At 44.2% G+C, this 12893-nt stretch overlaps 1 protein-coding gene across 1 annotated transcript; it reads left to right on the forward strand.

Moving 5' to 3' along the window:
* Positions 1-2134: 2134 nt before the first annotated feature.
* On the forward strand, positions 2135-10486 carry PGAM1 (phosphoglycerate mutase 1). The gene is made up of 5 exons (XM_031956193.1): positions 2135-2373; positions 3845-3853; positions 6058-6332; positions 7835-8015; positions 9868-10486. The coding sequence occupies exons 1-5, from the start codon at positions 2244-2246 to the stop codon at positions 10035-10037; spliced, it is 765 nt and encodes a 254-aa protein (XP_031812053.1). The 5' UTR covers positions 2135-2243; the 3' UTR covers positions 10038-10486.
* The last annotated feature ends 2407 nt before the right edge of the window (positions 10487-12893 follow it).

A 12893-nucleotide genomic window follows, 5' to 3' on the forward strand; every position in this document is an offset into this window, starting at 1 on the left:
CTCCTAATCACATCCTAACTTTGAATAGGCAGATATCTAGGCATCCCCTAATCCCATCATAGAGCTTCCTGCCACCAGAAACATCTGAGCAGCCATGCCTAGAAAGGTTCTCCGCTGTTTCTTAGAAGCAGGGTCTGGGAGACTTAAAATAGCCTGCTTCCTCTCCTCAGTTAGAGAGAGAGGTGGGGGTGAGATTGTATCCCAAATATTTGACAGACTGGCAGGCAATGTGGGCCTTTGGTAGGGAGACCCTGTAACCTCTCGAGGCTAGGAAATTTAAGGTCTTTAAAGGCCTCTGTCAGAGACTCCTCTCTGGTCGGGCTGCAGAGCAAAATATCATCCACATATTGGATAAGACTGCTGCCGGACAACTCAAGGTCTCTCAAATCTTTAGCTAACTCTTGCCCAAACAAATGTGAATTATCCCAAAAGCCTTGAGGTAAAACAGTTCAAGTTAGCTGTTGTGGGAGCTCCCCTGGCTTAGCCCATTCAAAATGGAACCTGTTTGTTCTTTGCTCTTCTCATCTTCTTGCTATAATGAGCTACATGTAAATAATCACTCAGGTACCTCTGTATTCCTGTCGATTTCTAGTAATTGAAGGATATTTTCAGTTGTCAGCCATCCAGGATTATAAACAGGGAGAGTGGTTATCTATTTAGTAACTGTTTAAAGGCTCCTCCTTGACTAATTCTGAAATAGTTGCTGAACTAATCTTCTCTCACTCTCTCCCACTCTTTTGCGGCTTCCAATTGTTACTAATTACTGTAGGGTAGCTACAGAGTATCTCTTTTAGGTTATTCTGTTATTCTGGTTGCTCCACAGACACGTCCTTGAAGCACCTAGGTATGCAAACTCCTCTCCAAGAGATACTTTGATTCCTGCCCAGAGAGGAACAGAAGGAGTTTAGAGGCTAGTCGCGTTATTCTGAGACAGTTACAAGACTGAAATTATGTCTCCCCACCCTAACTTCCCTCCTCTCCTCCATGTATCACTGTACTAACACACTATTTTTTGATTTAAGCCATTCCTGGTCGCTATTCTTTAAAGAGGGAAAGGCTGACATCTATAAGCTTGATTCCTTCTGTAAAATGCTATTACACACGTGTACACACACACACACACATTGTGGATGTGGAGTAAACATTTATTCAAGCAGAAATCAGAGAAGTTACATAGGTTAGAATATTTCAGAAAATAGTGAATGAACTTTCCTACTGGGAGCAAGAGAGCATGAATGATCGGGGCCTTCCCTGGAGAAACGAATTCTATTAATAACTGATATTATGGGTAGAATTTCATCTGGATCTTAGATTCTTTATCGTTGTTCAGTCTTGTCTGACTCCCTGCTCCCGCTTGGGGTTTTCTTGGCAAAAGCACTGGGATGGTTCGTGCTTTCTTTCTCCAGGTCGTGTGACAGAGGAGGAGACTGAGGCGAGCAGGGTGGTGACTTGCCCAGGATCACCCCCCAGTCAGCGTCTGAGGCAGGGGTTGCGCTGGGGCGCCAGGTCCCACAGCAGCCGATAGTTAGGGCATCACCGAGTTCTCAGAGGGACGATTCTTCCCATTTTTTACAGAGGGAAGAGACTGCAGAGAGGGTGAGCCATTGTGCAGCATGTATGGGGGGGGGCGGGGACCCCCCACCAGGCTGGGACCCTGACCCAATTCTCTCATTTTACAAACGAGGAAACTGAGTCTCGGAAGGAAAGGACATGCTCAAGCTCATAATCACAAGGTTGGGGGAGGGGTCAGAGAGAGGAGGCTTTCGCTATGGGATGGCCGCCCCTCGGCATTCTGGGAACCGAAGGGCCTCTAGTCCTTCCGAGCTTACGTGCGCTCCGTGACCATCCCTTCGCACATGCGTGCTGCCGCCGCCGCAGGGCTCCCCTCGGAGGCCCGGAGATTGTCTCCGAGGGGAGGGAGGACGCAGGCGAGATTGTCCCGATGGGGAGGGACGCAGGCGCAGATTGTTCCCCGATGGGGAGGGTGGGAGCGCAGGCGCAGAGCGGCCGGGGCGCGGGCTTGAGGAGAGAGATGGAAAGATTTAGGAAGGGCGCGCGCCTGAGCCGGGGCCTGGCGGAAAGGCCCCGCGCGCAGGCGCGCAGGCGGGGAGGGCGGGCGCGGGCGGGGCGCGGGCGGGGCGCCGTCGGGATTGAGAAGCCGGCTGCCGCGGAATCTCAGTGCGCGCCCGCCAGTCCGCCGCTGTCCTCGCTGCCGCTGCCGCTGCCGCTGCCCCTGCCCCGCCATGGCCGCCTACAAGCTGGTGCTGATCCGCCACGGGGAGAGCGCCTGGAACCTGGAGAACCGCTTCAGCGGCTGGTACGACGCGGACCTGAGCCCCGCCGGGCACGAGGAAGCCAAGCGCGGTGGCCAGGGCGCTGCGAGGTACGGGCAGGGCCTGGGGAGGGAAAGGAGATCGCGACCCCCCCCCCATCCCCATCCCAGCTTCCCCCAGATGCTGCTCGTCCTCCCAGCGGGGCAACGGAGAAAACCCAGGGGCTCCGCTCCTCCGCCTCCGCTAGCTCCCTCGCACCCCCATCCCGGGACCCCCCCACCACTTCCCCCGGCCTCTGAGGCGCCTCATTTCCCGAGCACCGTCCAACCCCTGCTCCTATCTCCCCCTCCCCCACTGTCCCCATCCCAGGCTTCCCGTGTCTAAGGCCTGTGCACTTTAGAGATGAAGCAATGGAGGAAGCTGAACTCCCCAACAGCATGATCCTCTCATTCTCCCCCCTCCCCCACTGTCCCCAGGCTTCCCCCCGTGCCTAAGGCCTGTGCACTTTACAGATGAAGCAATGGAGGAAACTAAAGCCCCCCCCACCATGATTCCCCCATTCTCCATTATCCCCCCTCCCCCATTTTCCCCATCCCAGGCCTCCCCTGAGTGTTTAAGACCTGTGCACCTTCCAGATGGGAAATGGAGGAAACTGAAGCCCTCCAATCATGATTCCCCTATTCTCCATTATTCCCTCTTCCCACCATCCCCGTGCCAGGCCTTAACTGAGTCCTGGGATATGTATTTTACTGATGGGAAAACGGAGGAAACTTTAAGTCCCCATTCTCCATTCTCCCCCTCCCCTACTATCTCTATCCCAACTCCATCTTAATAACCCCTAAACTTCATTTTATAGGTGGGGAAAGGAAGGACCCTCCATTTCCTATTATTTCCATCTCCCACTATATCTCCTCCCTCTTCCCCTCCTCCAAACCACCTTTATTCTAGGGCCTCTATTATGAACTGTTTGATTGTATGGATGGGAAAGCTGCCCCTTTCCCTCCGTTCTCTACCTCCATCATATGCCCCTCCTGGTTATTAGGGGAAACTGGAAACTGGAATCATCCCTCTCCCACTCTCATCTCTGCCCTCTTCCCTTAGGTAATGGACAGTTTTATTTTATAGATCTGGAGGCCCTGAGAACTGAATCTTCATTTTCACTTCTATTTCTGCCTCTACTCTGGGGCCTTCCAGGGATTATAAACTGTTTGATTTTACTGATTGAGTAATTGAGGAAATAGGAGCCCTCTCCCTAATTTCCATATCTCCTTCCTCCCTGCCATATATTAAGAGCTGTTTCATTTTATAGATAGAGATGAGGAAAACTGAAGCTCATATCTCTCCTTCCCATTTCTAAGTGCTCCCACCAGGTCATCTTTATGGATGGAGAAACTGAATCGACCAACCCTGAGATAGAAGAGGGGCTGGTTTTTCACCCCCAGAGCTAAGCCCCTTCATTTTGGGATTTGGTGTTAAGTGCACCCTTTCTCAGACCCCAGAGGCAACGATCCTGGGATCCATCACTTCATGTAGTGCATGAACTTTGAGGGGGACCTGGAGCCTTTGGGAAGAGGGTAGAGGTACCAGACCTTTGATCCAGGGAGGTTCTGATTAGTCACAGGGCCATGTGACAACGCTGTGATCTATTTCACTGGTGAGGAAACGGGCCCAGAGAAAGGTCCCAAGTTCCCAAGGTCATACAGCCATTTTGTGGTAGAAGTGGGAATAGAATCCAGGTCCAGTATAGTGCAGTCACCACTCCTCAGTACAGGTCCTTTGTTGAAAAGTGGTGGTACTAGGTCAGGGAAGGTGATCCAGGCAGCAGTTGCAGCCTGATTCCCGTTATCTGGGGGAGGAAGGCTGGCTGTTAGGAAGAAGCTTTTGTCAAGGACAGTCGGCAGAGGCGGATGTGGCAGGCTCTTCTGTGCTCACATGGGGTTTTTCTCCTTCCAGAAGACTCGCTTCTATGTAACTTTGGATTATTAGCATATTCTTATGGCTTTAGAAATTCAAGGAGTAATTTAAGTTAAGAAACATTTATTAAGTATTTCCTATGTGCCTGGCCCTGTATTAGGGATAAAGTAGTACCTAATCCCTAAAGAGTTCAGACTGATGGGTTTAAATTCCTAGGCAAGAAAGACTGCTGGTATAGACCTGTGTGCATCCATTGATCTTTGTTCTTGTATCACGGTTTCTTTTCACGCTTCATCAAAGGAGAGTATTATTCAGAAGGGTTATTGATACATGGAGATGTAGTATTTGGAGCAGTCATTTGGTTCCTTGTTCTCTCCATTAGTTCTTGTCTCCATAGCAGATACTTTGAAGAGAAGAGAGTTCTGAAAAATCTGAGGAATAATCCTGCTTTCGAAGTGGGACGTGTACGTTCATTAGGATGGGTCTGAAATGACCTTACCAGCATTTTCTAGATGGGAGAGGCCTGAGAGTTTGCTCTGGCTGTGAGAAATTGGAGGCTGGCACCATGATCCTTAGATCTGGCAGAGAGAAGTACTGCTATGATTCATTAGCCATTGCCTTGCCTATTTTACACTGAATGGAATGGATTGCACCTTCCTTCATTTTAATACTGAGGGTGGGGCCAGTCAGAGCTGAAACTCCCTTCCAGAATGCAGTCTTATTTCAGCCAAGCAGCGAAGTTATCCTAGGCAGGGAGAGGATGGAATGAATGAAAGTCTAGCTTTTTGTTCTTTAAGGCTATTCCCCTGTACCTCATTTTGCTTCAGTTTTTGTATGATGAGGGATTTGTTGGGGGGAGAAATGACTTTGTGTGGGTTCTTTGCTTCTTGGGGGCTCTTAGTACCCAGGCTTCTACCTTGAGATTTTCTGTTCCTAATGAAAATAATTGTGGTAAAGCAAACCAGTACTTTTTGATAATGAAATATTGAGTCTTTCTGGTAAGAATTTGAATTAAGTTACTAACCAGTACTGTTTTTTTTTTGGTAGAGAGAAGGCTGAAGGTGTGGAATTGAAAAAGAACTTAACCCAAGCTACATTTACATGTCATTATTTCGCTGGAAGGGTTCAGTTGTGACTCATTCATTCCTCTATATCTCTAGTTTTCATTGGTTCTACCCTCAGTTAAATCAGTGGCAGGAAATTAAATTTCATACATATTTATTACCAACCTCAATGTGAGGCAACATCCAGGAGAATTTTATATATTTCTTAAAGAGTCTTGCAACTATACAGGAGGAAATAATTGTTTCTTTTGTTCTCCTTTTGTGTACTGCAAGACTGAATTAGCAAGACTGGTTAGCAACCTCCCAGCGAGGGCATTTGTTTTGTTTGGGAAGGGAAGAAGGAAAAGTTCAAACCTTTTTGCTAGTAAAAAAAAAAAGTTGTGTTGGAGAGGAGGGATAGATAACTCGCTCAATCTGGCATTTCCTACTTCAAAAAGTACTTTCTTCACAATCTCATTGTATAGGTAAATCAAGTATTGTTATTTTACAGATGGAAACGGAAAGATAAAGGAATTTGCTTATTCACATAGCTAGTAAATGTTAAAGATGGGATTTAGACTCCCAAGCCCTTTATACCCTTTGCATGTAATTGACAATCAGTGAAATATTGATGGGAGGAAGAATTGTCACCTGTAATGTCAACTGATTAAATATTTACTGTGTACAGAAACCTCTATTCTTTAAAGTGAATATTGGGAGCAGGGAAGACTAACATTTATGAGGAATTCAGGAACAGTGTTCTCTGGGACAAAAGTGTGTGAGCCTTAAGGGCACTCTTTCTGACCTTTCACTTGGGTCTCTTCCAGATGCTGGCTATGAGTTTGATATCTGCTTCACCTCTGTCCAGAAGAGAGCAATCCGTACCCTTTGGACAGTACTAGATGCCATTGACCAGATGTGGTTGCCTGTAGTGAGGACTTGGCGCCTCAATGAGCGGCACTATGGAGGTCTGACGGGCCTCAATAAAGCAGAGACAGCTGCTAAGCACGGCGAGGCTCAGGTGAAGATCTGGCGACGATCCTACGATGTCCCACCCCCTCCGATGGAGCCTGACCACCCCTTCTACAGCAACATCAGCAAGGTAGGAACTGACCCAGGTTTGCCTCGCTGCATTCTGGATCGGTACAGCTCAGGTGACTGGAACGTCTAGAAACAGCAGCTTAGCTGAACCATGTTAACCAGAACAAATGAGTTGAAAAATCCAGACATTCTTTTTCATATCGGTCTGGACAAATGAAAGGGGATTCTTTGGGGAATTTCCTATTGCAGTGGCATATTAACATTTATACTCTTCTTCTTGCACTTAGAAGTGACCAGATCAGTCAAAACTCTGGCCAACTTGGATTATTCTTTAACTGGACTTGGCGCACTCTTCACCACCTCCCCCCTCCCCCCCCTAGTTTTTTTGCTTAGCTATGACTATTTACAGTTTTTGAAAACTTGTATTATGAGAAGTGACAATTAATTCCTAGTTCCTGTCCAGTTTTTCTTCCATTTTCAAACAACTCTTCTGTTACTTTAGGACCAGGCATCAATCTTAAGAGGACTGTATTCTAGTTTACTGTGTTTTATGGGGATTTCCTCTCTGTCAAATGGATGTACCCTGCAAATAATATAGATGTGTGTATTCACTGTACTTATAATATCAGATGAAGTAGTTGCCTACTACATTTTTAAGTGATTTCTTTTAAAGCTCTCAAAGGTTGAGTTTATATTAGTATTATAATTTCTGAAGAATTAATACCTAGTGTAATTTAGTGTAATACTTTCAGAAATATTCTACAGAAAACAAGGATTCTTAGGGCTGGAGATGCAAATTTATGCAAATTGGCACCCAAGAAACATCTTAACAGGGCTAGAAAAGAATCATTGGCCTTATTTATGTAGGGCTAGGTGAGGACCTTACAAGGAATGGATTGATTGATTGAAGTCCTTTTAGGAATCTCAGAAATTCCCTTTGCCTGCCAACAAGTTTTAAATGTGGGTATTTTGGAATCTGGGATTAAGACAAGAGTTATACTTTAGAACAATAAGTGCAAAAAATTGGATCCTTTTTGGCTTTCCTTCAGTCCCTTCCTCTGAATCCCTGATCTGTTCTTAAACACTTAACTGACATTAGGAAATCGGGTCAAGCAGTGTCTCGTAGATTGACCAATAATAGGTCCCAGACCAAAGACCCACTTAGTGAATAGCAATTGTTTTTGTTTTTTCCAGCAACTCCCAGATTGACATATTTTTTAACTACATAAAAGAGGCCATTCTCAGTCTCATTTCTTACCTAACCTTAATCACTGATTGGTCCTTGGCTCAAACTGAGACCTCAGGGCCATCTACTGTCATCCTGATCTTTATCTTGCCATTGGACTCAGATGGCTCTGGAGGGGAAAGTGAGGCAGGTGAGTTTGCACAACCCTCCCTCACTTCAAACAATTCGCTTTGAGAACAGAGGACAAACAACAATCAGAATGGCACAAATGACAATTGGCTCTTTGGGGTTAAAGAATAGTCTTGGAATCGATCAAATTCATATGGAATGATAAGAGTTCTTTGACCTTTTTATGAGAAATTAATGTATATCTCCAGGACCGACGCTATGCAGATCTTACTGAGGATCAATTGCCCTCTTGTGAGAGCTTGAAAGATACCATTGCTCGCGCTCTTCCCTTCTGGAATGAGGAAATCGTCCCCCAGATCAAGGAAGGAAAACGGGTTCTGATTGCAGCCCATGGCAACAGTCTTCGAGGGATTGTCAAACATCTTGAGGGTAGGTAGATTTGCAGTAGGGGGACTAGATCTCTGGATGTGGATTGAAGGGGTGAGATAGAACTTTGTGAAGTACTAGTACATGAGGACCTATGTTAAGTGAAACCTTTAAAGGAAGAGTGACATAGGGCAGTGCCCTCAAAGGTACATTCTAGTCTTAATTAGCATTAAAAAAAAAAAAGTCAGAACTTTCAGAAGGAAGGACTGAATTTACTATGGTGCCATGGCCATGGGCTAGCCTTTTCAGTTCTCTGAGTTTTGGGCTCTTCGTTTGTAAAATGAGAGGATTCATTTCAAATTTTTGTTCATTGTTTGGGACTCTTTTTCACCCTACGGGAACAGCTAGTTTCCATGCTTTGCCCTTTGTCCTTTTGCAACATCTTATATATCTGATCCCAGTTTTAGACACCCACATACAATCACCATCTTGGTCCAGGCCCCCTGTTGCAATGACTTAAAGATCTCCCCCCTACAGTCTCTCCCCTTCCTTAATCTGTCCTCTACATACTTGCCAATGGTTTTTCTTAAGCTAGGGTCTGACCATATTACTTCCTTCAAACTTCACTGGCTTCCTGTTGCCTGTAGGATCAACTCTGGGCTCCTTTTTTTTTGTCTTTTTAAGACCTGCACAGTCTTTTTTTTGGCCTGATTTTACCTTGCGGCCCTTCCTGTATTTTGCACCCAGCCACACTGGTCATCTTTCTTTTCTCCAGTCTTGGCACTCTTTCCCCTCTTTGTACTGGCCATCTTCCCTTCTTCATCACCACCTCTGGCTTCCTTCCCAGGGCCTTTCCTTTGGGTTTGCCTTCCATTTACTTTGACTATCTAACAGTTGATTGCTTGGTGGTGTTTTCTTTATAAAGGTTGCTCCCTGAAGGCAGGAAGGAACTGTTTTTGTCCTTTTTTATCTGCTGTATTTAGTTAGTGCAATACCTGACTCATAGTCAACACGTGATAAATACTGGTTGATTCCTTCAGCTCCTTTTCTTTTGAACCTCCTAGAATTACCTCGTTTTCCTGATCCCTGCCTCAAATGTTAATTCTTTCCCTCCCTCTCTTAACCTGACTTTTGTATTAGTTTATATATACATACCAATGTTTGGCTGCAGCCAAAATTCACAGGTGACCAAAAAACCCACATACAATCTTCTTCATAAAATGTAAGGTCTTCAAGAGTAAGATTTTAATTTTTTTGTGTTTCCCTAAATAAATAAATGGTTGTCAATTGAGTCATTGGTATGTTAGGCCCTGTGAGAATTTGAAAAAAAAAAACTGCTCTCAACTCTAGAATTCTACTAAAGGGAATCTGGAAGGGAGAGACAAGACAAAAATATATACAAGAATATTCTAAGGGGTATTGAAGAGAGTGGAGGGCTAATATTGAGGGGGAGGAGAAGAATCATTACTATATTCCTTCATTGAGGCATTGGCACTTAATTTGGCCTTGGATGAAAACAAGGATTCTTAAGGTTGGAGATGCAAAAAAAGAGGCAAAAGACAGTCCCTGTCCTCCAAAAGCATATAGTCTAAGGGGGAACCAATATACAAATGAGCTTATAAAGGGAAGGCGCTAGAATGAAGACTTTTGGGAAAAGCTTCCAGGAGAAGATAGGACTCTTAGGATTTAAAGGAAACCACCGAATTACTAGGTAGTGATGAAGGGAGAGCATTCCAGCCAGAGAAAATGCCTGGTGCTAAGAGATGAATGAAGTCTTGTTAATGGAAGAGCCACTTAGGTCTTTGAGGAAATTACTACATCCACTAGATCTGTTTCCTTTGCAAAATGAAAGGAGCTGGATTGGGTTCCTTTAAGATTCCTTTCAGCCTCTAATTCTGTATTGGGGCATTTTTAGGTCTGTCTGAAGAAGCTATCATGGAGCTGAATCTGCCCACTGGCATTCCCATCGTGTATGAATTGGACAAGAATCTGAAACCCATCAAGCCCATGCAGTTCCTTGGGGATGAAGAGACCGTTCGCAAAGCCATGGAGGCTGTGGCAGCCCAAGGCAAAGTCAAGAAGTGAAAGCAGGCTACCAGGGCCAGCCAGCAATAGCCAGGTCCTTCCCTTCTGTCTCCACATCTCTCCCCTGCCTGCTCCACACACTGACCATCGCCTTAGGGAACACAACTCATAGCTGCAGGTGGGGGACTGATGGTTCCTGTCCTCATTTCTTCCTATTTCAGACCAATTTCTTTCTCTGCCCTGCCCCTCCCCGCAAGCACATTAGTCAAAATGCCTCCTGGGTGGTTTGGCTCAGTAAGGACCTGTTAGGGGTTATAGGGACTTAGTAAAAAGTGACCAAGGAGGGGAGTTGAAAGAAGCAATTGTTTCAGTTAATCCTATGAGCCAGTTCTGCCAGTAGGGCAGCCCTCTCAGGGGCTGTTGTAGGAAGCTGCCTATAACCCAGGTGGTCATTTAATAAATCATGAAGTCTTGTTTGAATGTTTCCTCCATATCCCAAAAAAATTGGATCAGGGAGGTTGAGATTATGTCATGTTTTCTTGTTGCATTTACGTTCATAAAGGACTCTTCCAGAGTGGTTATTAGTGGCTTTTTAAATTAAACTGTCCCACTTGGTAGTCATCAGGCATCTCAAGCCACATCACAAGAGTTCTTTGACTTAAGGGGTGGCCAAGTACATCCTACTGTATTTTATAGTCCTGCTCTTCTGAGGCAGTGAGATGTCCCTAGATCATGTTGAAATTGTGTTTTAAGTATTCCATTGCCTTTTCGCCTCATGTCCAATCACCTGGGTACTCATCAATTTTAGCATAACTGTACTAACCCTGCCCCCCCCCCCCCCCCCCCCCCACACTTTTTGTTGTTCACTATAATAAAGGAGTGATGTGCAATACTTCTGTGTGCCATGTGGTGTCTCTTGTCTCCCAGAAAAGCTTTAGCATGAATTAACCCTCTTCATCATTCCAGGCTTCATTTATTTTATATAGCAGATTATGGCTTTGACAATCTCTGGACCTGCAAGTCTCATAGCTTCCCCTTAGCAGGGCTTTGACCTGTTTGAGATAAAATGCAGAGATCTCTCCTTTTGATCCCTTGTTCATTAAACAAGAAACAGCCTGGTAATTTCGATCCCTGACTTGTCCCAAGTGAGAAATAATCCAAATGTTACTAAACCCTTTTTTAAAAAATTGATTTGATTAAAGCTATTTATTTTCAAAACATGCATAGATCAGTTTTCAACATTCACTTTTGCAAATTTGTTCCAAATTTTTTTCCCCTCACCCCTCCCCTAGATGGTAAGTAATCTAGTATGTTAAAACATGTGCAATATGTATTTCCAATTTTATATTATATTATATAATATATATTATAATATGTATTTCCAATTATAGTACATCATAAGAAAAGTCAAGTCAAAAAGGAAAAAAATGAGAAAGCAAAATGTAAACAAACAATAAAAAAGATGAAAATACTATATTGTGACTCCCCCCCCCCCATTATATTATGATTTGCACACCCACACCTCTCCCCCCCAGTCCTCTTTCTGGATGCAGATGGCTCTATCACAAGACCATTGGGACTGTAAGCCTTTCTTAAATGGAATTTTGGGGTTGGGATCTTAAGAGGCTCTTCATTTGAACAGAAATCCTTTAATCTTGACAAATGGTGTTATCCAGGTCTTGCTGGAAAACCTAGAGATGGGAAGGCAGCCCATTCTAGTCTGGGAAAGCTTTGATGGAAAGTATAAACATAGTTTGAGACAAAATTCTGTGTTGACTTCCACCCCTTGCCCTCTGGGACTAAGTAAAAAAAGTAATTGTTCCTCAATGTAGTAGTTAAAATACATTCTAAAATATAAGTAGGGAACTGACAGATTAATCGGTGTCCAACTTGACACAAAGCCTAACATACCACGTAGTTTTTATTTCTAGGTGTTTTACCCCTAGAATACATGGCACAGTGGAAAAGCACGGGCCTAAGAGAGTCAATGATGAACACTTATTAAGTGCCTACTAACTATATGCCAGCCACTGTAAGCAATGGAGAAAAGCAGAAGATGGTCATAATCAAATGGGGAGACAACATGCAAACAACTATTGTACAAACAAGCTACAGGATAAAGTTGAAATAGTAACAGAGTTGAACACTGGAATTAGAAAGAGTTGGAAGAGATTCTTGTAAGAAGCGGGGTTTTAGCTGGGACTTGGAAAAGTAGATGGAGGGAGGGAGAGTATTCCAAGTGTGGGTGATAACCAAGGAAATGCAGGCAATTGGGAGGAGGAGCAGGGAATTAATATTTTTGATTTTTGGAGGAACAGAAAAGCCAATGTCACTGCATTGAATTTGGAGGAGTGTAAATTGTAAGAAAACTAAAAAGAGGCTGAAGGTTGGGGTGGAAGAGAGATAGGAAAAGGTTATGAAGGGCATTCATAACAGGATTTTATATTAAAACTGCAGATAACTGAAAGGGAGCCACAGTTTACTGTGTAGAGTTGACATGGTCAGACCTATCTGCTTTAGGAAGATTGCTTGAGTTTACCAATGACATTATGGTGACTCCAGAAGGTATATCAATGCTACCAATCTAAGATCTAATTGATGAAACAAGCCACACCCTCAAGAATTATGCCATGAAACAACTTGAAGGATAATAGTATCCTGGGAAGATTCAAATGGAGCTGCCATTTTCATGGAATATAGAAAAAAGATTAGAAAGTAAAAAACTTGTGTTTATATATAATAGTATCCATTCCCACTGTCATAATCTATTCAGGAAAGAACTATCTGTCACTAAAGACTATTGCAATAGCCTTCTAATGCTTTCCTTTGACTACTTTCTCCCTTGTCTGATGAATTCTTTCCATTGTGGCCAAGTTAATTTGTTATCCGCTGCCTCATAAAAAAATCAGAAGAATC

Source organism: Sarcophilus harrisii, chromosome 2 (assembly GCF_902635505.1).
Source record: "Sarcophilus harrisii chromosome 2, mSarHar1.11, whole genome shotgun sequence".
NCBI classification, from domain to species: domain Eukaryota; kingdom Metazoa; phylum Chordata; class Mammalia; order Dasyuromorphia; family Dasyuridae; genus Sarcophilus; species Sarcophilus harrisii.